General features: G+C 42.7%; 1 protein-coding gene across 9 annotated transcripts in view; it reads left to right on the top strand.

The window, feature by feature from the left end:
- Positions 1-24,948, top strand: part of NPAS3 (neuronal PAS domain protein 3) — a 926,676-nt gene that overhangs the window by 788,147 nt on the left and 113,581 nt on the right. For all 9 annotated transcript variants that reach the window (XM_070053760.2, XM_070053764.2, XM_070053762.2 and 6 more), the window contains one exon: positions 14,397-14,571. In XM_070053760.2, the coding sequence (XP_069909861.1) occupies positions 14,397-14,571 (175 nt within the window). The remainder of the gene's footprint in view (positions 1-14,396; positions 14,572-24,948) is intronic.

The raw sequence follows: 24,948 nt of genomic DNA, 5'->3' as shown, positions 1-24,948 counted from the left end.
GTGTAAAGGAAGGCCGTGGACTTCACTAAAATGAAAACCCCTGAGCTTTTGGTCCCCAGGGAGACAAAGTCATCCCAACCTCTCCTGGGACGGAGCTCCTGATGCGGAGAGAGAAGTGGGTGCTTCCACGTGAAAGAAATGGGTACAGTAAGTGCACGTGAAGATTTCAGGGTGAGACTCTCTGCCTTGGAGTCGACGAGAACAAATTTTGAAAAACTGCAGAAACAAATACTTGGGTGCTTGTGGATACGGTTTGTCCATTGCTTCCTTGATTCCAAGTGGGCGAGCTAAGAAGGCAATGTTGTGCCCTGAGACTCAGTCCCTGAGCCTCACTAAAGAGAATGGGTGCACGCCAGTCGTCTCCAGCAGCCGAGTCTGCCAAGTCCAAGCCATTGCCATCAGGTCATTCATTTCCAGACACTAAAACTCTTACCCTGGGGGCTCCCATGTTCTTTTATAGATAACAAAAAGGCTGCAGTTGAGTCTTCACAAAAGTTGTCCATGAATCCTTGAGTTGCCCTTGTTTTAATACTGTTTTGTGGTTTTTGTATTCCTTTTGGGTCTGGACAGTATGAAATGTTCCATTTGCAAAAGGGTTTAATCAACAGTAAATGTTTTCGATCAGATTAAAAACACAAATATTTTAAGAGCCATGTATTTATTCTGTCCTGCTAGATGCAGTCATTTTATTATCTTGCCTCTGAAGGACAATGCAAAGCCATTGTGGCTCTAAGGAATTTCTTGCAACAGGCAGGTATGTTGGTGGTTAATAGTGCTGTATGTTTACCTTAAAAGATCCTCGGTTCTCCCTCGCAATCCTCCCCTTCTCCTTGACACATCAAAAATGGGAAATCATCTATGAGACTGTTTTATTTGTCTGTGTTTTAGGACAACACATTTACATACCCATGAAGGCAATCAATTTAAGCAAGCACAGATCTTCCAAGAGTCCTTAATTACGCATCGAAGAATGCATATGTATTCACATGTAATACTTGTGTTTCTGCGGTGTTCCCTCACCCTTTTCGCTGACATGTGCTGAGACTCTTGAAGGCAGAGTAAAATCAAGGGTGTAACAGGCAAATGCACAATGAGTTGTTAAATGTGATGGCAAAATAAAAGAAAAATTTTTAAGGCTTCAGTCAGTATGATCGGTAAAAGAAAAAGGAAAAAAAGAGAGAGGACAGCCAGCAAACTGTCTATCAAGTGATGAAATTTGACAGTAGGGATTATGGCTTTGATGGACCAGAACAGCTAATAGAAGAAGCTGACATTTTTGAAACCCTGCTAATTAAGGGTTCCTTCCTTAATATTAAAATAAAGTCTTTGTCTGGGTTTTATGGTTGGAGAATCAGGTGTTTTCATTAATATATGCCAGTCAGTCTTAATAAGCTTGGAGGGCAGAGGAAGTTATTATTGAGTGACCTTCTACAAAATAAGCATGTTGCTAAGGGCTCTAACCCTGCCCTGTTCAGACTGATGAATCTCATTTCCAATGCAAAAGCTTCACAAGAAATCCAAGTATTCTCTGTGCAATCACAGAAAATAATCCTTGTGTCTCTTGTAATGTCCAGAATTGCCACTTACTACACTACTACTGTACAATGAATATTACAATACATATTATTTTTCTACCACAATTGTCTACATTTCTGAATTGCCCAGAATAGAAAAACTTATTGTGAAGACACTTGTATTGAAAAGTCAGCTCATTTTAATACTTTTCAAATAGTCATCTACTCTGTTCATGAATTATAATGCTCAGAATACATCTGACAATACTGGATTTGAAAAGGAGATATGTCTATATTATTACATATTCATTTTCAAATAGATTTCAAACAGATTTTAAACCATTCATTGAAATTCATTGAAATGATAAATTCACAGTTGGATTTTGATTGACTCTTAATCCAATTTCACTTTTGATAAGTTTTCACCCCTCTCTTGCCACCCACTCCCAACCTTTCTCAACCGATGTATTTTTTTGCTCTTCTGTTGGTTTTTAAAAGTAAAACTGATGGGGTATGGTAACAGCTTTACCACATGGAAAGCTTGTCAAAGTGAATTGGGAAATTTAATTACAACCAGTAACACACCACACTACAAGTGGTTCATCTGGCTGTTGCCACCGTACCAGTGCTTCTCCCATGGAAGTAGTGTTTTTGGTACCTGACAGCCAGTTTACAACCTGGAGCAAAACTTGAAGAGTCTTTCCTTTACTGAGCCATACCACTCTCTGTCGCTGATGCGGAGATGTGTAGATAGACAAGGTATTTTGTGTTGGGGTCGTAGAAGATGCCCCTTGAGTGTCTGCAGTTGCCAGTTGAAAGAGCAGCGTTGAGATACTCCTCACTTTGAGCTCCTTCTGCCCATCCCAGGTAACACTCCTGATGCTGCCTGCAGCATCAAGCCAAAAGACAACAACCCTGCTAATGTCTCTTTGGAGATGAAAGAAGCTAGATTGTGGGGGAGGGGAGAAATGCATCCCTGGTGAACTGAGTCCATATGAGTGTGTCAGATGTGGGAACAAATGAGATGAAACTCTTGGATGCAGAGTTGACCTAGATACAACGAGAAGGGAGTTCAACATGTGGCGATTATTTCAGCCTAACTGTACAAGTTAAAAATTGTCTTTGAGATACAGACTTGAGAAGAAAAATGAAGCAGGACATTTCATGTAAATGATTCCTTTAATCTGTTCTTGAGTATTTGAAAGTGTGTGTGGGGAGGAAGGTTAAAAATAGGCAATGAACACTCGCATGGATCTACCTTCTTAGGGCTAAAATCAATCATCAATCAGTTAATGTTTATTTAGCCTCTACCTAATGCTTCCTAAAGTCCTAGGCTTAAACCAAGAAAAGTACAATATGCCACCCCTGCCCTCGTAAGCTCCTATATAGTGAGAATCGTGTTGTGTCCTGGATAGCTCCCATCTTTTCCCTGCCCTTTCTCATTCTCTTTTCTGGGTACAGCCAGAGTGGGAGTTGCCATCCCAGAAACTTAGTTCACAACCACCTCTAGGCATATGCCTACTAGTGTGGATCATGGGCCCGCAGTATCAGCATCACCCAGGATCTTCTTTAAAATGCAGACTCGTGGTCCTTACCCAGTATCTATGGAGCTAGAACCACGTGAGTCCATGCCTCTGCATTTTAAGGGCATCCCCCAAGGGATCTGGAGAAACTTGAGAGGCAGCAATCTATAATAGTCATGTTGAGAAACGATTATATGCAAAGGTACTGCAAAAAGTTCTTGGAAAATAGATTGAGAAGGTAAGGTGATTTTGGTGCAAAAAAAAATTCTTTTGAAATACATGGATTGCTGTTTCACAATAAGTATTCTCCGTGAACTTGTTGAGGACACTTCATATGTATGGATTTCAAAATCTCCTGCACCAAAATCAACTTATCTTTTCATTCTGTCTTTCCACAGCCTTTTTGAAGTATCCTTATACTACATTGTACCGTCATCTATTTTGTCACTTGACTTTCATACAGTTTGGTTTTGTATGTGTTTATCTTCTCTCCCCTAAGTAGACTGTAAGCTCCTTGGGAGAAGGTGCTGAGTTTCAATGATTACTTAATAGCTCCATAATCACAAATTCAATGTTTTGCAGAGAACAAATGGTCAAGAAATATTTAGACTGACAGATTAATTGAATCTACAAGTTCAGTCCTTTTATTCTAAACAGTGACATTCTATTTCTATAGTCTTTTTTTCTCTCGTGCCTCTTCACTTTCATGTCATCTTCATGGTATTCTAATACTTCACATTCTTCTATTCCATGGATTCTGGGTTCTTTAGCAGAATAGAAACATACTGCAAACCACATGTGTAATCTTACATCTTCCTGTAGCCATGTTTTGAAAAGAAAGAGCAAGCAAATTAAACTAATATATTTTATTCAATTTCACCTCTCCAAAATACTATTTTTACATGGAATCGATATAAAATATAAGACTGTTTGCATCCTAAGCCTATTATAGATCAGCAAAGCCATTTCCCAAGTACTCGGTAGCCACACTTGGCTCTGGATACAATGTTGGGCAGTATGGCCCTGGAGAATGTTCATGGATGAACAGCAAGGATATCTGAAACCCCTGAACTTAAATTCCAAATTAATGTGTGATTAGAGGGTTTTTCTGGTGAGACAGAACATGGAATTTGGTTCTCAAGAGGGTTTGCTCCCCTACTTCCAGCATACTCCCTTCCAGACATCTTAAGAAACACGCACAGCTTGCAGCCTCTGGGATGACTTGCTTCCTCTGACTGATTGTTTTGTACTTTCCAGTTTTATTTACATTATCTATTGTAACAAGACTAACTCCCCGTCTGCTTTTCAACAGTCGTGAATTTAACTTAGTCTTTGAAAATGGCACCTAGAGAATGCTTAGGGTATGGACTAGCTTCATAGAAAACAGCCTCGGGCTGGCACCGTGGCTCACTTGGTTAATCCTCCGCCTGCAGCTCTGGCACCCCATATGGGCCCCGGGTTCTAGTCCTGGTTGCTTCTCTTCCCATCCAGCTCTCTGCTGTGGCCCAGGAAGGCAGTGGAGGATGGCCCAAGTGCTTGGGCCCTGCACCCCATGGGAGACCAGGATAAGTACCTGGCTCCTGGCTTCGGATCGGCGTAGCGCCAGCCACAGCGGCCATGTCAGGGGTGAACCAATGGAAGGAAGACCTTTCTCTCTGTCTCTCTCTGTCTCTCTCTCACTGTCTAACTCCATCTGTCAAATTAAAAAAAAAAAAAAAGCCTCAAACACTACCACAATTAGGAGTTACAATAGCCAAAATAAAATAGCGCAGTAGGTGTTTAGTGAATTATCAAAGGGTAATTCACTAGAAATAAATTACATCCCAGGGCTGTGGTGCCCACACAACATTCCAAAGGTTCCCAAGACCTACTTAAATATATCACAATGGAATGTTCTGGAAAGATCAGTAATTGATTACAGCACAGAGTTCCCATCTACCAGGTCACATTCCAAATGCCCACAAAGGCCAGGGCTGACCCAGGTAGAAGCCAAGAGCCCAGAATTCGATCCAGGTCTTCCAAGTGGGTGACAAAGACCTATGTACTTGAACCATCTCCTGCTGCCTCTCAGAGTGTGCAGTAGCAGGAAGCTGGAAGTTGGAAGCAGAGCCAGGAGTCAAACCTCTAGCATTGCTAAGAGATCTGGGCGTCTGAATCCTCTTAGCCACTCGGCCAAATGCCCGTCCAGTAACAGATAATTTTATTCCTGCTAGTACTCATTAGACTAACTGCCAAAGTATTTTCTTAACATGGACTGACTACTCACTTTCTACAAGAGCTGAAGCATTTGAGTAAACTTCAGGGTTTTCTTAGATGAGATTTTCTGGGACCCCTGCTGTGACATGGCAGAAGAGAGTCAGATGTTTCCAATGTAGTAGGAGCAGCACTGGCATTATGCTCGGATCCGAGAAAGCTAGATTTCTACGGAGCAGATCCACCTCTCATCTCGCTTTCTGTTAAACGTGAAGATTTCTTCAGGTGAGAAGTAAAATCATTGTTTTGTAACCCTTCTGATCACGTGCTTTGTTTTTCTCTCAGTGACTTACCTCTTGTGAGGGCTGATGTCGCTAATCTGTTCTCATAGCGTGGGTCCCCTGTAAAGATAATCGGGGAAGATTAATTTTATTGTGTTCACTGCAGCATTTATTATATGTGTGTGTGATTGTTGTGTACATTAAGCAGACATAAGGTTTGAGTTAGATCAATGATGCTGTTTTACTGAAACCAGAATACAATAAAATCAACCTGTGTAGCTTTCCAAAAACAAATGAAAAAGCCATCCCAAAATTCTTAATAGCAATGAGCTGTATCTTCCTTTAAAAGAAAAGGCTGGGACTGGCATTGTAGTGCAGCAAGTTAAGCTAGCATTTGTGACACTTGGATTCTGTGTCAGAGTACCTGTTAGAGTCCCAACTGCCCTGCCTCCCCAATCCAGCTTCCTGATCTTGCTTCTGGGAAGGCAGCAGAAGATGGTCCAAGTAACTGGGCTCTTGCCACCCATGTAGGAGACCCTGATGGAGCTCCTGGCTTTGCCTGGCTCAGACTTGGCTGTTGGATGGAAGTTCTCTCCTTTTCTCCCTCCCTTCCTCCCTCACCCCCGTCTGTCTTTCAAATAACTAAATAAATCCTCAAAATAAGAGGGCTATTTAGAATCAGGGGACGACTTAGATTTCAATCCTAATTTACAAGCTTGTTCCTTGTTCTTTTTTTTTTTTTTTAATTCGTTGGCCCCCACCACCCCATCCTTCGTCCCCGTGTTGGACCAGCTAGTACAACCTCTATGTTTTCTTGTTCACATGATCAGAAGGAGGAGGAGGACAAAATTCACTCTGAGGATAACAACGCCAATGAAGCAAAAGTTGAGATATTTTGATATTGAAGTCTGGCTATGCATAACATGCATCTCAGTGGGTATCCAGGTTTAAGTGACAAATATTAACCATGTAAAATTGGAGGATAATGGATTAACTATGCCAGGATCTCTTATTTTATGTTGATTGGTCTCTATCACCTGGGTAATGAAGAGGCTTTGAAAGTGACATCTTACTATCTGTTTGATCTTCAGAAGTGGACGGGTGGCTTTAGTGACTTTAAAATTGTTAGTGCTTCTTTCCTGGCATCATTTCACTTTTTACTATGATGTCACCTCCAACGGCATAATTTGTCCTTCCCGGCTCTGTGGCAAATACTACAAACTTGGCCTTCTCTGCCCTGCAGACACTCTTAAACTTCAGAACTATAGGAACCTTCTGCAATAGGGTTTTAAAATGTCCTGATTTAGTCACTTTGACACAATGGGCCCCTGAGCTCACTGCTGTGATGTAATGTCCTTCCTGTACGAAGGCTTTTGCTAGGTTCTTCATTGAACCAGGTCTCTTAATGAAAGGAAAAGGATAGTGACATATCAGAGCTATTTTCAAACCACTGCTTCTGTCACATGAGGTGATGGAGGTATACCTGAACCAAGATTACAAAAAAAGGGAAGTTAAGGAAGAGACCAAAGAGTTTGGGGATCTTTTTAGACACAGATTGTTTGTATGTAAGTGTTTAAACATAGTCAACTGGAGCCTGAGTCAGTATCCAGAAAGACTCTTTCGCAATCAGCTAAATCATTGCCTGATCAACTGATCCCCTGGGAATGGCTCGGAGGCAGACACTGCACTGAGTAGCTGTGCCCAGTGTGAGTCAATACCTGCAGTTTGTCCTGTGTTTCCCCTTTCACTTTGTTTTCCCAACCATCTGCCTTTTCCTGTTCTCTCCCTGGGGACTCAGAGCTCCCCCTGGAATTCTCGGCTGGCAGGGTTTCATCAAGTTCAGAAATGGTTGTCTAGGACCTCTTCGGATGCTATTGTTGCAAATTCAAGTCAAGCACTCCAGGGGTAATAGAAAAGGATATCTATATAAAAGAAAAGTGCGTGGCCTCCCTTATTTCCACAGGAATCCAAATGTTTATTTCTGAAGATAAAATAAACACATGATGTGGTATCTTTTAGCTCAGATTCTGCGAAGGGAAGGCCGTGTTAACATATCTGTAAAAATAGAGAGGATTCATTTTCCTATTGATGACACAGAAAGGATTTTTCATTCTACCTTGTTGTTTGATGCAGAGGCTTCCTTTCTCCTTGTTCTACTAATTTACACACGTATTTCTGTAACAGATCCAATGCTTTTATGCGTTTCTCTTCAGATAAGTCAGCAAATACATAGAATGAGACAGAGCAGTAAAGAACATCAAGTTTCTGTCAAAACAGTTCATAAATATTCAGTAGAGTTCTGCAATATGTAGGAAGTTATGAAGATGGCATTAAGATACCAGTAAATCCAAAGAAAACCTATGCTAATCAAGCCATCATATCTTATTATATTTTATTCTCTTATCACTTTATTATCCTTCAATAATATAAATGTGACCCCCCCCCAAAAAAAAAAAAAAAAAACCTACAAATCCTAACCTGCTATGGTGAGATAGAGTTAGCACCTTATCCTGGGTCGGGATTTTCTAACCAGGATGTCAGAGATTTGTGGTCGATCTGCAAGCCTACCCCGGGAGTTAGGTTCCCCAGCCACTTGGCACCAGCACTGTCCTCTCTCAGGCATGACCTTCTATTCAAATACAACTGAGTCCCCGTGGGAGCTGATCTGCCTGTAGAAGGACTCTGTGAACAGGGCTTACTCAAGAGCACTTCTGGGCCTCTCAGGAACTTTCTAAAACTGGGGCAGGTGTTTTGGCCTAGTAACTCAGCTCCCGGTTAAGCTGCCCGTGTCCCACATCGGGTTGATACTGGGCTTCGGCTCCTGACTGCAGCCTTCTGCTAATGCAGACCCTGGGAGGCAGAGCTGATGACCCAAGAAACTGGGTTTCTGCCACCCACGTGAGAGACCGGGATGGTGCTTCCGGCTTCCAGTCCATCACAGGCATTTAGGAAGTGAATCAGAAGATGGAAGCACTCTTTTTCTGCCTCTCAAATGTTTTAAAATTAGAAATTTTGAAAAGCTAAGATTCTGTAAAGGGATTAGGGCATTCTGCCTTAAACAGGAGGTTCCGAATGACCTTTTGATGTGATAAAAATCAACTTTGTATTATTCCTAAGACTGAAGTATTTTTAGCAAAAAAAAAAAAGTCTTAAAATTAGGTTTTATGATCTTTATAGAAGCTCTTCTACAGTTGTTCTAATACAGCAGTGACTTACATTACCACTGCCCATTCCTCATTTACACCAAACCCTTTCCATCAAAGAGTTTCGTGAGTTACACTGGTGGTACATGGCTATAGTTAAAAAATATTGCTCACTCCAGGGGACCATGCAAAGGCTATTGACATGCTCTCTTGATGTATGAAAAGACAAATTAGTCCCCCATCCTCCCTACCAGCAGGGTACAATGACCCAACATGGAAAAGTCAACTCAAACCGCTGTATAATATATTTACTTTTTTTTTCCAGAAAACTTCAGAGTTACCAAATCATCTGTGTCTGCTGTGCAAATTACATGCAAGCTAACAGACGTGAAATAAATTTGAGGCAGGCTGTGTGGTCAGACTACACAGGATGGTACCGGGCTGTGGTTTGGCCTGGAGGAATCTATGGTTGCATTGGGTGTTGAAAGCCAGGAAGAGAAAAGCACAAACCAAATGCTGTTTGTGGATATGCCTGTTTATTATGCATTGCCTCTCTGCAGCCCCCGATGCAGGTTCTCTGTTGTGCAAAGCTCTAAGCCATGTGAGAATAAGTTCTCTTTTACAGTCACCCAGCTGGGGTGAAAGTAGATGGAGTACGTGAGGCTGGAAACACTCATCATGCATCTTTCTCCTTCTTGTGCCAGAGAAGCAACTCAAAGGCCCCTGGGTCTATTTCTTGTGTTTAGTAAACAGAGCATGGAAGGGTTTCTTCCCCACCCGATAGTGTGACTGGGTGGACTAGGAGATGGAGAGGGCCTTGCATTTGCCTTAGAATGAAATTCACACTCATCTATCTGAAGAACGCAGTAATGGGGGAAAAATCTATACCTTTGTGTTAAATAAATAATAATTAAGGATAGAAGATAAAACCAATCACTGGTATCAAAAGAAATTTCTACTGTTGATGATTTGAGGGAATAGTAAAGACATAATTTTATGTCACTTAGAATTCAGATGATGAGGATGGAGGGATGTAGAAGTTAAGAGACTAACCAGGGCCGGCGCCGTGGCTCACTAGGCTAATCCTCCGCCTAGCGGCGCCGGCACACCGGGTTCTAGTCCTGGTTGGGGCACCGGATTCTGTCCCGGTTGCCCCTCTTCCAGGCCAGCTCTCTGCTGTGGCCAGGGAGTGCAGTGGAGGATGGCCCAGGTGCTTGGGCCCTGCACCCCATGGGAGACCAGGAAAAGCACCTGGCTCCTGGCTCCTGCCATTGGATCAGCGCGGTGCGCTAGCCGCAGCGCGCCGGCCGCGGCGGCCATTGGAGGGTGAACCAACGGCAAAGGAAGACCTTTCTCTCTGTCTCTCTCTCACACTGTCAACTCTGCCTGTCAAAAAAATAAATAAATAAATAAATAAATAAATAAATAAATAAAAAGAGACTAACCAATTAAACATAGTTTTGCCATAGATTGGAAATAAAATGGGTTATTAAAGATGGTCACTGTTCTCTTAAAAAGGACCTTAAAGCTGACCCATCCCCAGGTCTTACACAACCCTATCTTCAATGAAATTCAGCTAGGGGTCCATCACAGAAGGTGTAAGTCTTTATACAGCAAGGACATGCTGGGAATGAATACCTTACGATACCATATTGTAACTGATATTTCAGAGTAAATAATGCTATCACAACACTTCTGTGTTACAATAATAGTGTCATAAATAGTGCTATAAAAGAACCAACTTAAATGTGTCCAGTGAAGCACAAAGCAAAAATTTTTGCAGGCCTAAATACCCGTCCTTTTTTCATCCAGCAAATGTTTCCAATAGAGCTCCTGCAAGTAAGACACTAGTTCTAGTTGAGGGTGAGCGAAAGTTTTTAAGAGTTCGTAATGAGGGCCGGTGCCGCGGCTCACTAGGCTAATCCTCCGCCTTGTGGCGCCGGCACACTGGGTTCTAGTCCCAGTCGGGGCGCCGGATTCTGTCCCGGTTGCCCCTCTTCCAGGCCAGCTCTCTGCTGTGGCCAGGGAGTGCAGTGGAGGATGGCCCAGGTGCTTGGGCCCTGCACCCCATGGGAGACCAGGAGAAGCACCTGGCTCCTGCCATCGGATCAGTGCGGTGCGCCAGCCGCAGCACGCCAGCCGTGGCGGCCATTGGAGGGTGAACCAACGGCAAAGGAAGACCTTTCTCTCTGTCTCTCTCTCTCACTGTCCACTCTGCCTGTCAAAAAAAAAAAAAAAAAAAAAAAAAAAAAAAAAAGAGTTCATAATGAGGATGTGAAACTATCTAACACTGACTTGAAGTTCCATTTATTTTTCCGACTGGAAAGTAACATGAAGTAATGTCTACCCCTCCAGTAAAAAACTCCCCGTTTTGGTGTATGTAGTCTTTCTTGAGGCACACAATTTAGTGGCAGGAAACATGAGTTCTAGTCTGTCCTACCTCGTCAGTCTTCGTAAGAGCAGGGAAAAAAAAAAAAAAACCCAGGCAGGTTTAGTGAGCAAGTGGTAGACTGAAAGGCAGTGGAGCCTACAGCCTTGCTTCGACACTCAACAGCTGGGTAAACTTGTCAGTGTCATAGAACTGTAGTGCTGTTACCTATTAAATAGGGGATGTGAATGGTCTCTTCCAGCTCCAGGGTTTAATTAAGTGAAGGGAAAGGAATATGAGAACTGTTCTTAAGTGTTAGATGTCAGGTATGATGATGACTCGAGGTGCACATGTAAATAGACTTCTGTCTACCCCTACATCTGTTTTGGTTTGAAACACCTTCGTTAACATGTTCTTTTGGCACAAGACTCCAATGGCAAAGCATGCTCAGCCCCAGGGGCTTGGCAGGCCACCTGCCCCCAGCCCGAAGGACACAGGACTAAAGAGACATGTCCTCAGCCAAGGTTTCAAATGCTACCTGCTATCCACGTGGAAAACGATGTGCGTGGTGCCCCCAGAGTCCTACAGAGCAGCCCAGGAAAGCTAAATGATTGTTCAAGATCACACTGCTGAAGGGGAGAAGATTCTGATCTCAAAGTCAGCTTCTGGTGTCCCATAGTTGTTGATATCCTCTTTACATTATTGGTTTAGCTATAAAATATAGAAGAGGGCTTCAAAACATTCGTGAGAAAGTGGAATTAAAAGAGAAGTGGGGGAACAGGTATGGATTTGGCCTTAACAGTTAAGATGCCCATGTTCCATGGAGGAATACCTGGGTCCCATTTGCAGCTCCAGCTCCTGATTCCAGTTTCCTGCCAGTGCAGACCCTGGGAGGCGGTGGTGATGGCTCAAGTACATGAGTTCCTACCACCCATGTGGGAGACCTGGATTCTGTACCTTCATCCTAGCTTTAGCCCCAACCCAGCCTCAGCCACTGCAGGCATTTGGGGAGTCAACTAGTGAGTGGATGGAGACCCTCCCACTTAAAAAATTTTTTTTAATTTAAGATAAGTTTAATTTGGTGTAAAAAAAAAAATTAAACAGCACCTTAACCTGCTGTGCCACCATGCCAGTCCCATGCATAATTTTTATGTTCCATGAACTTGTCGAAGATGACTCTTATGCATGGTTTTCAGAATGTTTTGTTCCAAAATTAACTGATCTTTTAACTCCACTTTCCATGAATGTTTTTGAAGCCCTCTTGTACATGGAGACTATGATATGTCAGCATATCAGTGAACACTGAGCTTCAGCAATCTGGGTTGGGAGTTGCATGAAGCCTCTGGAGGCATGTGGCACTCAGTCACAGGCTGGATGCTCCATGCTCGGGACATTATTCTGTGGGGAGGAGGTGCCTGCACATACACGCAAATCATGCTGGGAGATACTGGTCTGTACTTCTCTACAGACTGGCTTATATGAATATTTAATCAGCAGAACCCTTAAAAAAATTCTACTTTATCTCCCACTTATGTTGTCATCTTATCACAATCTGTGGTCTGTGCCAAAAGGCACATTGCAGTATTAAAGAAAAAAAAAAGAGTTTGAGAAGAGTGACAGAAGTATTCCTTAAAGTGCTGCAGTCGGACTCCATGCAAAATCAGAGCGCCTTCCTCCTAGTCCCTAACCCCCAAACAGAATAACCATCAAGAAATATTAAAACACACATTTTATTAGTTTCATTTCATTTCTTAATTGCTCAAAGTCAGTTTACCCATTTATTGCTGTGTGAAGTGCTTAGAGGCAAGGCGCACATTAAAGGGATTATTTCCGTGTAATCCCCCCCTCCCAGAGGGTATGAGCTGATCACTGTGAATCCTGATTTACACTCTGCAACAGTACTGAATGGAGGAAATACGTATTGTAAAAGGCTACAGTCAGTAGTCAGGTAATACTGCAGGAGAGTGTCATTTAATAGCAAGAGAAAGTACCTCATTTTCGGTAAAACTTACGCGGGCCTTTTTCAGGAAGAGCTATAACCAAACTGATTTTGGCTTCCCACTTTTCTGACTATACTCTGTTAACTGATGGATGTTGAAGATGTGTAGCCTGCTAAGATTTCATCTCACGGTGCCTAGGAATAGATGGGATGGTTTCCCTGGACATGGACTTCTGGGGATAATGATGGTTCTCCATGTTCTGTTTCTCTGGGCAGGAAAGGGGGTGCAGGTACTCGGTGGAATCTGAAGGGATGCTGGAAATGGCACAGGAAACGGAAAGGAGGTAGCAAGGGGTTCTAGGTGAATATCCGCAAAGATGCTTGTGACAGGACTTTCTGGCAGCCTCCGTGGTACATCATCGCTGGCCAGAGCCCATTACACTCAGAGAGGTCCAAGAAACCCATTAGTGACCTGGGAAAGAGCTTTTCCGTGTCCTGCTGCTAACAGACAGCTCCCTGTTGTAATACCTATCACCCAAGTACATCACGTTAGGAGGGCTGTTGCTGTCCTTAGAAGCAGATCAAAGAGTATTAGAAGAATACAAGGGTACGGCTGATCCTCACCAGCAACTTCTGCCCCGCGATGGACATGACCCGAACACCGAGGTCGTGTTGGACAGCACTGAGCGAGCTAGTGCCTCCATCTCCGGCTGCAACTATTTTGATATTTGATGTTCATTCTCTACCTTGAGAGTCAGCCTAATAACAAAATAAACAATTTTTCAAAAAAGCCCTCAAGGAGATTTGTGCCATGTATTTTATTAGATTGAAGGCAAAACAAGCTGATACCAGCAGAAAAAAAATACGGCTGTTTCAGACCCCAGCTGACCTCCTTTGCATGGAAAATTCTCCATGTCATTACAGAGCTAATGAGTAATATTTAATGAAAACATTATGCCTTTGCATACCTCGTAAGCAACCCTTCTTACATTTAAATTTACATAGAAATAAGATGTTTTGTAAAAAAAAAAAAAACGCATCTTGAAAATGTATATGTTTTAAGAAAAATATTCGTCTGCTATCGATGGTGCTTTCTGTAGCTGTTTCTGAGAATCCCAAACTTCTCAATAAGAAAAATTGTAGAATTCAGTCAATCATCCATTTGACACCAAACATGCAAGTAGTTGATGGTGCGTGGCTAAAACTGCTGCACACGAGGCAGACTGGTCCATGTTATACGGAACGCTTTGGCTTTATGCAAACGACCGCGTACAAGGCAAAAACTGGGCTAAACCATAGTGGATAAATGCACATGAGAACAGCCTTTCACCTTCCAGCACCCCAAGATTTGCAGACTTTGAATGCAGGATTGTTCGCATGGCCTGGGTGCATTGATCCACACCTCTCTTTCCTCCCTGTTCTCGCCCCCCTGTAGGTGGAGCTGACAGGCAGCAGCGTCTTTGACTATGTGCACCCCGGGGACCACGTGGAGATGGCAGAGCAGCTGGGCATGAAGCTCCCGCCCGGGCGGGGTCTCCTCTCTCAGGGCACCGCCGAGGACGGAGCCAGCTCAGCATCTTCCTCCTCTCAGTCAGAGACCCCTGAACCAGGTGGGAACTGCACCGCCAGTGTGTGGGTTGGTGGGCAGGCTCAGAGTGCTCAAGTGACCTGTGTGAAGAGACTATAAATAGGACCAAGGGTATTTAACGATTCCATGCAGCTTTCAGTCCCGTGCAGTAATTAAATAAGGAAGAGATTTGAAAATAAGGAGACATTTTAATAAGTTTAATCCAGAGATCTCATTTCAGTTGAACAATACATATAGAAGGTTCTAGTTCCTCTAGTTTTGTTTTCAGATTCCTGGAGGGAAAAGCTTCCAGCGTGAGTCACCCCCCCCCTTTTTTATTACCATGGCTAAACATAAAGCATTTATTTGGTATTCAGCGAAATCTATGGCAGAAGCATTTTGAGTTGGAGAATTAGAAGTATTAGGAAGTTGCCAAAATCTTGGCAGCTTTTTTTTTTTTGTTTAAGCATCGGAAGGTACTTGAAAGATGTGAACAGATAAATTAAGGCTAAAAAGAAAACAGAAATGGCTACATTTTAAACTGCCTTTCCACCCTCAGTATTTAATTAGATCAATTGTATAGAGGAAGGAACAGAGGTGACATTCCTCATTGGGATTCCTTCCAGGACTCTTATAGACTTTGCATTCAGAATGTTCCCATTTTCATTGTGTTGTACTGATGATAATTTAAGTATTAGGGGAAAATCCATTTATAAATTAAACAAAATGACTTGATATCCATCAGTCCCCTAGTTCATCAAGCTGTTCAAACACGGGGAAGATTGGCTGGTCGGCCTGGGTCTTCCGAGAGCGCTGGTAATTAGATCTGCGAAGGATTTATTCTTTGCTGATTGGGGCTTTAAATTAATTGAAGTTCCACATTTGTGGTTTTGTCCTTTTTGTACTTTTTTAGAGGAGATATTTCATATTCTTGTGTGGTGGAGTGCTTGGCCAAGCAGCAGTGGTTTAAATGTTAATTTTTCTCATGAGAAGTTTAAGATTTTTAATGAATCAAGGCCTGATTTGAAGTGCAAAGTTTTATTTGCTTACTTGGGAAATTATTTTTGCACTCTTCAAAGATGCTTGTACTCTACTTGATCTGTTGTTTTGAAACAGATTCACAACACAAAGGCATTGTATTTGAAAGCAAAATGAAAAAAAATCTAAAGATTAACATTCAAATAACTCTACATACTTCCAAGAAAATAATTTGGCCTGTCTAGAAAAATCACAATATGTTTGTTCACAGAGAAGGGAAAAGGCATATTTGCATCTTTGGGAACTGAATTCCATCTAAAACAATCCATGTTTTGTCACTGACGTTAACTGCAGAATCTAGGGCATTCCTCATCCTGTAGCACTGGTGAGCATCCTTCTCCAGTGAGTCCCACACTCACTGAGAAAAGAGAATATTTAGGATTATTCATTACCCTTTAAAAATGACAATAATGTTGCTCAGAGGGGAAGGCGTAGGTTCCTGAATTCCCATTTCAGGGAGATCATTGGAACTGGTTTCAGTCATCAGGATGTGCATGGTGGGATGTATTTGATGAGCAGTACATGTAAACAGTTTTCTGCTCGTTCATTCTGGAGTTGGGTTGGGGAACCTTGATTCTTCCTGACTCAAACATGCAGGGTGACAGGCTCCAGCTTTTTAAGCCTTTGCATGAAGGCAGGCCTTGGCCAAGTGCGCTTAGTTTCCTTGTTTCCATCACGGCAGCCATACCTCTGCAGGAGAACCGACCGGCGACCCCTCTGAAGTCTGCCAGAACAAGAAGCTCCTGGCTAGAGAACGCTGTCCACTGCATTGCTGAGCAGTTCTCATAGAGTGGAAGTTATTCCCACTATGGAGGAAAATCCATCGGGCTCTGACTTCACGCCCTAATGCAAGGCCTGCCCCCAGGAACCACTTTTTCAACTGACTCCTCCTTCCCAAGCACATTCTCTCCAATACATGGAGTCAGATGCATCAGATCCTCTCTTCTTTCCAGGCCAAGCAGTGTTGATTCCACTCAAAAGCCTCCCCTCCCTGCTCATCTCGGCCTGGCCATGCTTCTGTTTGTTGATGGCCCTCTAGATTTCTGTTCCTGAAGACAGCCTTCCAGATGTGCACAAAGTCCATAGAGGCTACAGGAGGCTTCAGAAAGGTCATGGAAAATGAACTTACCAAATATTTGGGAACAAAATATTTTGAAATCCAAGTGCAGTTTAAGTATTTTCCATGAACGTTTTGCAGACTCCTCATGTGCATGGATTTCAAATTTTTTTTTGTAGCATAATAAACTTATCTTTTAATTCCATTTTACATGAGCTATTTGAAGTACCCTTGTGCTATGCCTCTGTTAATGTAGCCTTCATGAATTAGGTCCCACTGGAAGCCAGACCATGAGTTCTATTCACACTGAGTTTCATGACCCACACAACTCATGTCAAGGGTGACTTGTCACTTTGGATGAATAAAAGAAAAAAAAAAAAATCCCACAGCCTATAAACCAATTCTGCTAGAGAATGCTAGGCTAGCGTGAGAATAGAACAGCAAAGCAAATAAATATTTTAACATAAGGCCTTTGAGAAATCCCATAGCTTCTCTGAAGCAGTGGGATGCACAAAACAACTCGAGGTGGACCGTTAGAACTCGCTTCTTCCCTGTTGTTAATTCTGGAGCGTGGGAGAATTTGTGTGTCTTTCAGCGTTGCTGTTAACATTGCAGTGTGATGGCAAGGGGCACTACATTTGCAGCCTGCCTTTAGCCATCCTAAGCGAGGCCAGGGAGAACTGTGCTCTCCCCGTCCCTTAACAACTGGGCTCATTAGCTACACTTGCGTCAGAAAGGGCTCTCTGCCTTGATGGTGAGTATGGCTCTCACCATTAGAGAAAGTTAAGCTAGCTAAGCCTTAAAAGACTGTAGTGTTAGTTATTTTCAATCTTTGGCTTAAGAAAGCAATTAGATTGACTGCTGAAATACTGAGAAGCAGCGTAGGGTGCTACCTTGAACGAAATATCTTCACTAATGCAGATGATCGCTCCAAGGGAATTACTTAAAAAGTTCATGTCAGGCACTACATCCCAAAGCTGCTTATGTTTCTTAAAAGCTGAAAGAATTTTAACAAGATTTCCTAATTCTTAATAACATGAAGGAACATTTTTTTTTAAGACTGTTGTTCATTGCATCATAATCTTTTAAACTCTGATAAAGCACAGATTCTTTTTCAAATAGTGATGTAATTTGGTTGGAAAAGGGCTATCGATATATGGTTATTATGAAAATGAAAGGACTGGGAGGTATGGAATTTTTCAGAAGCCCTGATGTGTTCAGCGTAGCATTACTAAATGACTGAAATCTAAATAACATTTGGCATTATAATAAAAGGAAATAAGTGACTAAACCCATCTAAGAGGCAGCGATACTGTGCCATAATCAGAAATCCATTTCTTTGAACTGCCAGCCCTGTGATTGTCTTGTCTTGAATCAGTCTCAAGGTAATAGTTGGTGGGGGGGGGGGGGGGTTTGCTGTGTGGACTGGACAGCAGCACCATGTAAGTATGTTATAAATAGGCACATTTACTAATAGGTTAGTAAATATATCTATTTTTACAAGATGTCTTAAGCCAGACATAAGAGAAATGAACGGGTGGCCTCATTTTATGTTTATGAAGTTCTCGAGTGCATCCTTAGGGCTTGGTGCAAACATTTTGGAAGAGACTGCTTTTCACCAGCCATGGCTCCGGCCACACAAGACACAAAACTCCGAACACACACTGGGATCTTTCAGCTGGTTTTCGGAGACCTGCTGGCGTCTTCTCATTACTCTTAATGATGCTGCAACCTTGGGATTATGACTGCTAGCCTCATCTTTTCACAAACTTCAATGGCGGATCTTTTAAATGCTTAGTAAACAAAAAGCAGCTCTTTTAAGAAATCCCAGAGGAACTTGAAAAATCTGCCTAGTTGGAAGGAAAAACTCTCCTTCAGTTGTCAGAAAATCACTATTTTTACTCCTTTTTGCTTCTTCATAAAACATCTTTATTTTTCCAACTATAAAATTAATTATGGTCATTGTGAAAAAAAATCAGAGAATACAGAAAATAAGGAGGGAGATGGGGTGAACAACCAACATCCCCTTCCCCAGGAATAACCACCATGTGTTCATATATATCCCATATCCATCTAGATTTTTTTTTGTTCCTGTACATGCATACAGGATACAGTGGAGGATTTGTTTTACTAAAGTAAGATCATGACCTCACCTGGAAAAATGGAATTAAAAGATGAGTTTATTTTGGTGCAGAAAAATTTTAAAATCTATGCATAGTGTTTTTTGAAGACCAATTACTTCATGTGGATTTCAATATTTTGTAGCCTCAAAATAAACTTGGTTTAATGCCATCGCGGGAACTTTTTGTAGGACTCTGATCCATGCTGCTGGTAGCCTGTTGTTCCATTTAACCTCACAGGCATCTTTCCCTGTCGTGTTTCTTTCTTTAGATTTCCTTTCTGTCTCCAGTGGTTTGGTTCCCACTAGCTATCAAAGAGCTCCTGCTGTAGGAACGCTGTCAGGGGAATCCTACCTGGGTCCTGCTTTGAAGGGAATTCAGCCAGGTCAGCGGTTTTTGCAACCTATTGAATGGGTATAAACTCCTAGAGGGAGAAGTCAATAGTTAGCCTGGATTTAGACAGGGTAGCGAGATGGAGGAGACAGTGCTTTGGGCATAGAATAACTACAACACCATGAGTAACCCACTGGTTGCCTATCATGCGTTCGTCTCAAGTTGCAGGCAGAACTCAGCTTGCTGTACATCCCTGTAGTGGTGATCTTTTTGCTGTTGTGCCCACTCTGTGTCCTGCCGGCTTTAAAACAAAATTGAAGTGCCAAAGTATTTCTTGGTATGGAAATGGAAATAATCTGCATTTTCTTCTTCTGTGGTAAATTTGATCAGCTCCTGATTCTACAGAAGCTCAGTTTCTCCAATTTCATTGATAAGGGATAGGATTAGAGGAACAAAGGTTGAAGAATAACAGTAAAGAATGCAGAAATTGTCTGATTTCTTAAAAATCTGATTGGACAGGTGACACACTTGTAATTTTAGGTGAATTATTTACCATCTGGCAATGGTTGAGAAGATTGAAAAATTTTTTTTTGTTTTTTGGTTCACGTTTCCTATCACTGAACTGAATGCAGAAGTTGGGCGAGGGATCCCATCTTACTAACCCTACATCCAAGCCCAGTCCTCAGACAATGTGACTGTATCTACAGCACTTTCTGCTGTACTGCAAATGTCAAACAGAAGGTGTAATGGATTTAATATTAGCGCTGGCCAAGGTGTTGAGGGAGCTGTTAATAATGTCACTCCAGTTATTGATCTGAAGCCTTTAAAAATCAGAGAAAAGTGAGAGATCCCCTACTGGGGAAAGGCGTACAGTGGCTGGTTTTTATTGCCAATATATTTCTACATATAGAGTGGCAACTTGCTGGAATTATGTTATCGCCATTAATCTCTGTGAGATTTTTGGAGTCATTATATGGTAAGATAATACCATGGACACAGCTCCGCATGCTAATGCCCAAAGACCAGGCCACATGCTTTTAGACATAACTAGGGTTTAAAATTGTGCCTGGTGACTACAGCATGCAGGCCAGCCAGCAAATGACAGGCAATGTACTGGCACTATGTTTATACTTGATGACAATGCTGGATGCTCTGGCAGTGTCAGTGACAGACCGTAGGGTCACTAGGATGAGCTGTACACTACTTTTGCCTTTCTAAAACTGAGTAAAAATCGTACAGTGGCTCCCTCACAATAGAAATGGATTTTGTTGTTAGAATTAAAGTACCTTCTCAGGAAACTGCTAATCCTCCCATCAGATGGCAGTTTGTATGCAAAGAAATTCCTGCTTTCCATAGTCCCTAACTAATAAATGAAATTAAAATGTATAATTTATGTTGAATGTTTATCAAACTGCAAACACACACTTAATTCCTTTCCATATTCATACAACATAAGCAAAGATAAATCCATCAGATAATGTACCGCTGTGATCTCTGATGGATTGAATATGCACTGTGTCTCTACCAGGGCTGTAGCAGGGATCTGGACAAGTCCAGGAATTCCTCAAACCAGGCTGACTCTGGCTGATACTCAGATGCACATGTATGTGGCAAAACTAATCAGAGGAAATCAACCTAAGGAAAATTGCAGTGCAGGAAGAGGCACTGAGGCCAGCAGTTAAGATACTCCTGCCGCATCTCAGCAAGTCAGGGTTCTATACCAGACTCAGTGATGGTTCAGTCCCTGAAAACCACATGGGAGCCCTGATGGAGCTCCAGTTCCTGGCTTTGATGTCAGCCAATGTCCGTTGCAGGCATTCAGAGTGAACCAGCAGATGAGATCTCTCTCTTTGCCTCTCAAATAAATAAAGACTTTTAAAACCTAGTCTTACCATAAACCAAAGACATCATGGGGGCATACAGTCAGCTTTTATCCAAAAACTATACATCCTAATTATATATTTTCCTTAACTATGCCATCGTTATTTGGTAATCCTGAATCAAGATGATGCATGCTTGCATGCACAAAAAAAGCCAACACTCTTACAGGGACTGCCTTGCTAGGCTTAGAATGATTCTTTGGCCTCAATAAAGCTACCTTGGTGCACTATTACTTTTTTTTACAGAGAGTGGGTTACTTTTAAATGTCACCCTCCCCACCCCCCCATCCCTAGCTAAGCCAAACAAGATCATGGGGAACTGCCACAGAAGGGACAGATATTCTCCACTGTTCTCTTCTGGTACTCAAGGCCTGGGCATACATTTGGGTTTGTTCACACTTTGGTGCATGTGTCTATGTATGAGAAGAATACTTGGAAAACAACTTACAGAATCTTGCCTGAGGGAGTAAGAGAAAGTAAGGTGAGACTCTCTTCTACCACCCGACTCTCGCGGCCGGCCCGGGAGCTGAGCTCCTTTCCAGGCCAGCTCCCACAATTCACAGCAGCCCCAGCTCTCCTGTGGGATCTGACACCTTGACCACAAAAGGTTGCAATGGTGACTCCCTTAGCTACAGAAAGAGAAAGGTGACGTCCCTCTTATTCCAGAAAAAAAGTTAGATTCCATTCTGCATGCCATTCTGAAACTAACTTTTCCTTCCAAAATGTAGATGAGAGTGGTTACAACTCAAAATAAGTACACCTTTATGATATTGACAGGGTACCAAGTGTTTTGTTCAATAATAAAAGCAGGCCGGCACTGCGGCTCACTTGGCTAATCCTCTGCCTGCAGCGCCGGCACCCAGGGTTCTAGTCCCGGTTGGGGCACCGGTTATGTCCCAGTTGCTGCTCTTCCAGTGCAGCTCTCTGCTGTGGCCTGGGGAGGGCAGTGGAGGATGGCCCAAGTGCTTGGGCCCTGCACCCCATGGGAGACCAGGAGAAGCACCTGGCTTCTGGCTTTGGATTGGCGCAGCGCGCCGGCTGTAGCAGCCATTTGGGGGGTGAACCAACAGGAAAAGGAAGACCTTTCTCTCTTTCTCTCTTTCTCTCTCCCTCTCTCTCTCTCTCTCTCTCTCTAACTCTGCCTGTCAAAAAAAAAAAAAGAAAAAAGAAATAATATAAGCAAAGACCTCTTAACAGAATACACACATATGTTAACTGTTTACGTGTAACATTTTTTCCCAAAACTTTCTTTTGAAAGCTTAGGAAATCAGGTTTTTTATTATTTTTTTTTTAAATTTTTTGACAGGCAGAGTGGACAGTGAGGGAGAGAGAGAGACAGAGAGAAAGGTCTTCCTTTGGCGTTGGTTCACCCTCCAGTGGCCGCCGCGCTGCAGCCAGTGCACCGCGCTGATCTGAAGCCAGCAGCCAGGTGCTTCCTCCTGGTCTCCCATGCAGGTGCAGGGCCCAAACACTTGGGCCATCCTCCACTGCCCTCCCTGGCCACAGCAGAGAGCTGGCCTGGAAGAGGGGCAACCGGGACAGAATCCAGCGCCCTGACCGGGACTAGAACCCAGTGTGCCGGCACCACTAGGCGGAGGATTAGCCTATTGAGCAGTGGCGCCGGCTAGGAAATCGGTTTTTTTAAATCTGTTATTTTCAAGTTTTTCTGTAGAGCTTTCAAGGTCATAATTTTGAGTTGTTTACTTATACTGATAAGGCAATCATTTTTTGAGTTTCAAAAATAAAACACAAGCCAGTTGTTAATAATGACCTGTTTTTTGCTGTTTCAAAAAAAATATGACTATCACTGGATAATTAAAAACTATAGATTCTATTTCTATAACTCTTGCCTTGAAGAAAGCTCAAGTTATTTGCTTTTAATACATGCCACTGTTCAGAAATTTCATCCCTGTCCAAATTATACCATTCTGAATTCTTCATCTGCACTAAACAGAAGACTCACAGAGGATCAGTTACCTGGCATTGACTGAGCTTTGCAGGGTGCACAGATCAGAAGAGGCAGAACCGACTGAAAACCATTTCCACCCCTAGTGAGCAATTTCCTCATGATTGCTTGGGGAAAATACTGGAAATATTGCTTCTGTGTAAAGTTTGCAACTTGGAATTGTCAGCTCTTTGCCAAGCAGTTATTCCCAAGTATAGCTTTGCAGCAAAGCATGCTCAGGCCACTGTGATAATGGTGGCATTCGTATCCTACTTGCAGTATGCAGAGCATTGAACCCACTAATTACAGGAGTTAATTCGCACTGTATTCCTTGGACCCAGGTCAGAGTGTTATCCTTGTTTTACAGGTGGGGGGAAAAAGTGATGGCAATTCCAAGTGGCTTGCCCCAAGCCACACGGATGAGTTTAGCAGCCAAGATAAGAGTAAAGGGTACTACAACATTAGGGTTGCAATAGGTGGGAAGGCTAGAAGGTGAATAGAGAAAAGAGGACCCTGGTAGGAACTGAGCCACAGGAATATTCTCTGAAGGGATCCTGGAATGCAGAGAGAAACCCAATTACCATTCCTCACCCCCTGCTCATTTCACTGGGCTAAAACATCTTGGTTTTTCCAATACAGTCTCTTAGGTGGGACTCTAATCATCCAGCTAATCCTTTTTCTTGTCTTTCATTCCTACATTGAAACTCCACAGTGAACAATTAATAGCATCTAAATTAATGATAGGCAAAACTCAACCCTGAGTTCCTTGGTCCACATGAGCTTTGTGCCTCTGCAGCCAGGAGCAACACCAAGGTCATCTCTGTACACTTGGCCTCTCCTCTGCCTTGGCCAACACTTGGACCAAGCTCTGTGCTCTTTCTTCAGAATCTTGCTTTCAGAACCCATCTCCTAAGGCAGATGAGAGAGAGAGAGAGAGCAAGAAGAGTCACCATGGTGTCCATCAGGAGGTGGACATATCCTCCTGAAGATATCTGCTCATGGTTTTTAAGAACCTACAGGCAACATCACCCTATTCCTGTTTGCTGGCAAAATTCACTTGAGAAGAAAAAATAACTTGCCTCTCTTCTCTAGCCGCTCTCAACCACAGGACATTTTTATTCAAAAACCTAGGCCCACTGCATAGTAGGGATTATATAAATTATTCAGCCACCATTGATTATCTGCCTTGTGTCAGCTGTTCTATGAAGTCATGTGAGGGGAACAGATCATTTATACACTGCAGGAGTGTGGTGGAAGCAGTCAGGGATAGCATTGGAGCGCAAGCCGCCACTGTTAGCAGTCGTGGCAGAGCTATCACAGGTATGAAACTTCAACCCTAAAACCAACAGTCCAGAAACTTCCAGACATGCATAAACTATGACAATTAGAGAGTGCATGACCTTCACCAAGGGTTTTTTGTTTGAGGGATTGATAAGGTAGCCAAAAAGTTGTTTAAAACTCTACCTGCTAGATGATAAAAGCCCATAGTTCCTCTGACTAGAGGTACAACTTGTTGCAAATACTCTAATAGAATTAATAATAATTGAATATTAAGTAATAGCTTTTATTATGTTCCAATTATAAGAGGAGGCATCTGTAAATCATTGCTTTCCTCAAAGTGACCTTAATCAAAATTAGAAATGGTACATGATTTGCCCACGCTAGGTCCTGTGGCCCTAGGATCTGAACTCAGGCCGTGTCTCTGTTTTGAGCACCATGAGAACACAGGAGGTAGATGCGACGCCTGCCCTTGGGAAACTCATCAGCATCCTGAATGGTGCCATTTCTGACATAAAACGGCCAGTAGTCACAGAGCAGCTCAGTGCTGGTGGGCCGACTTTGATGAGAAACAAAGGCATGAATGCCCTTCCTGAAACGCAGCGTAAGAGCACACAGCACCATGGCCATGAGCTTGTGCATTTGGGAGGCAGGAGGAGCCCCATGTTCCTCACCAAAGCTAAGATGCATGCTTGTCCTGGAGGAGCTGGGGTGACAACGTGAAACACTGATTCTAAGTTCTGAGTATAACCCCTTGAAGACAGCAGTG

The sequence above is a fragment of the Oryctolagus cuniculus genome, chromosome 12, assembly GCF_051225735.1.
Source record: "Oryctolagus cuniculus isolate XC-2025 breed Fujian yellow rabbit chromosome 12, ASM5122573v1, whole genome shotgun sequence".
In the NCBI taxonomy this organism is placed as follows: Eukaryota; Metazoa; Chordata; class Mammalia; order Lagomorpha; family Leporidae; genus Oryctolagus; species Oryctolagus cuniculus.
This window is presented reverse-complemented; position numbering and strand designations above follow the sequence as displayed.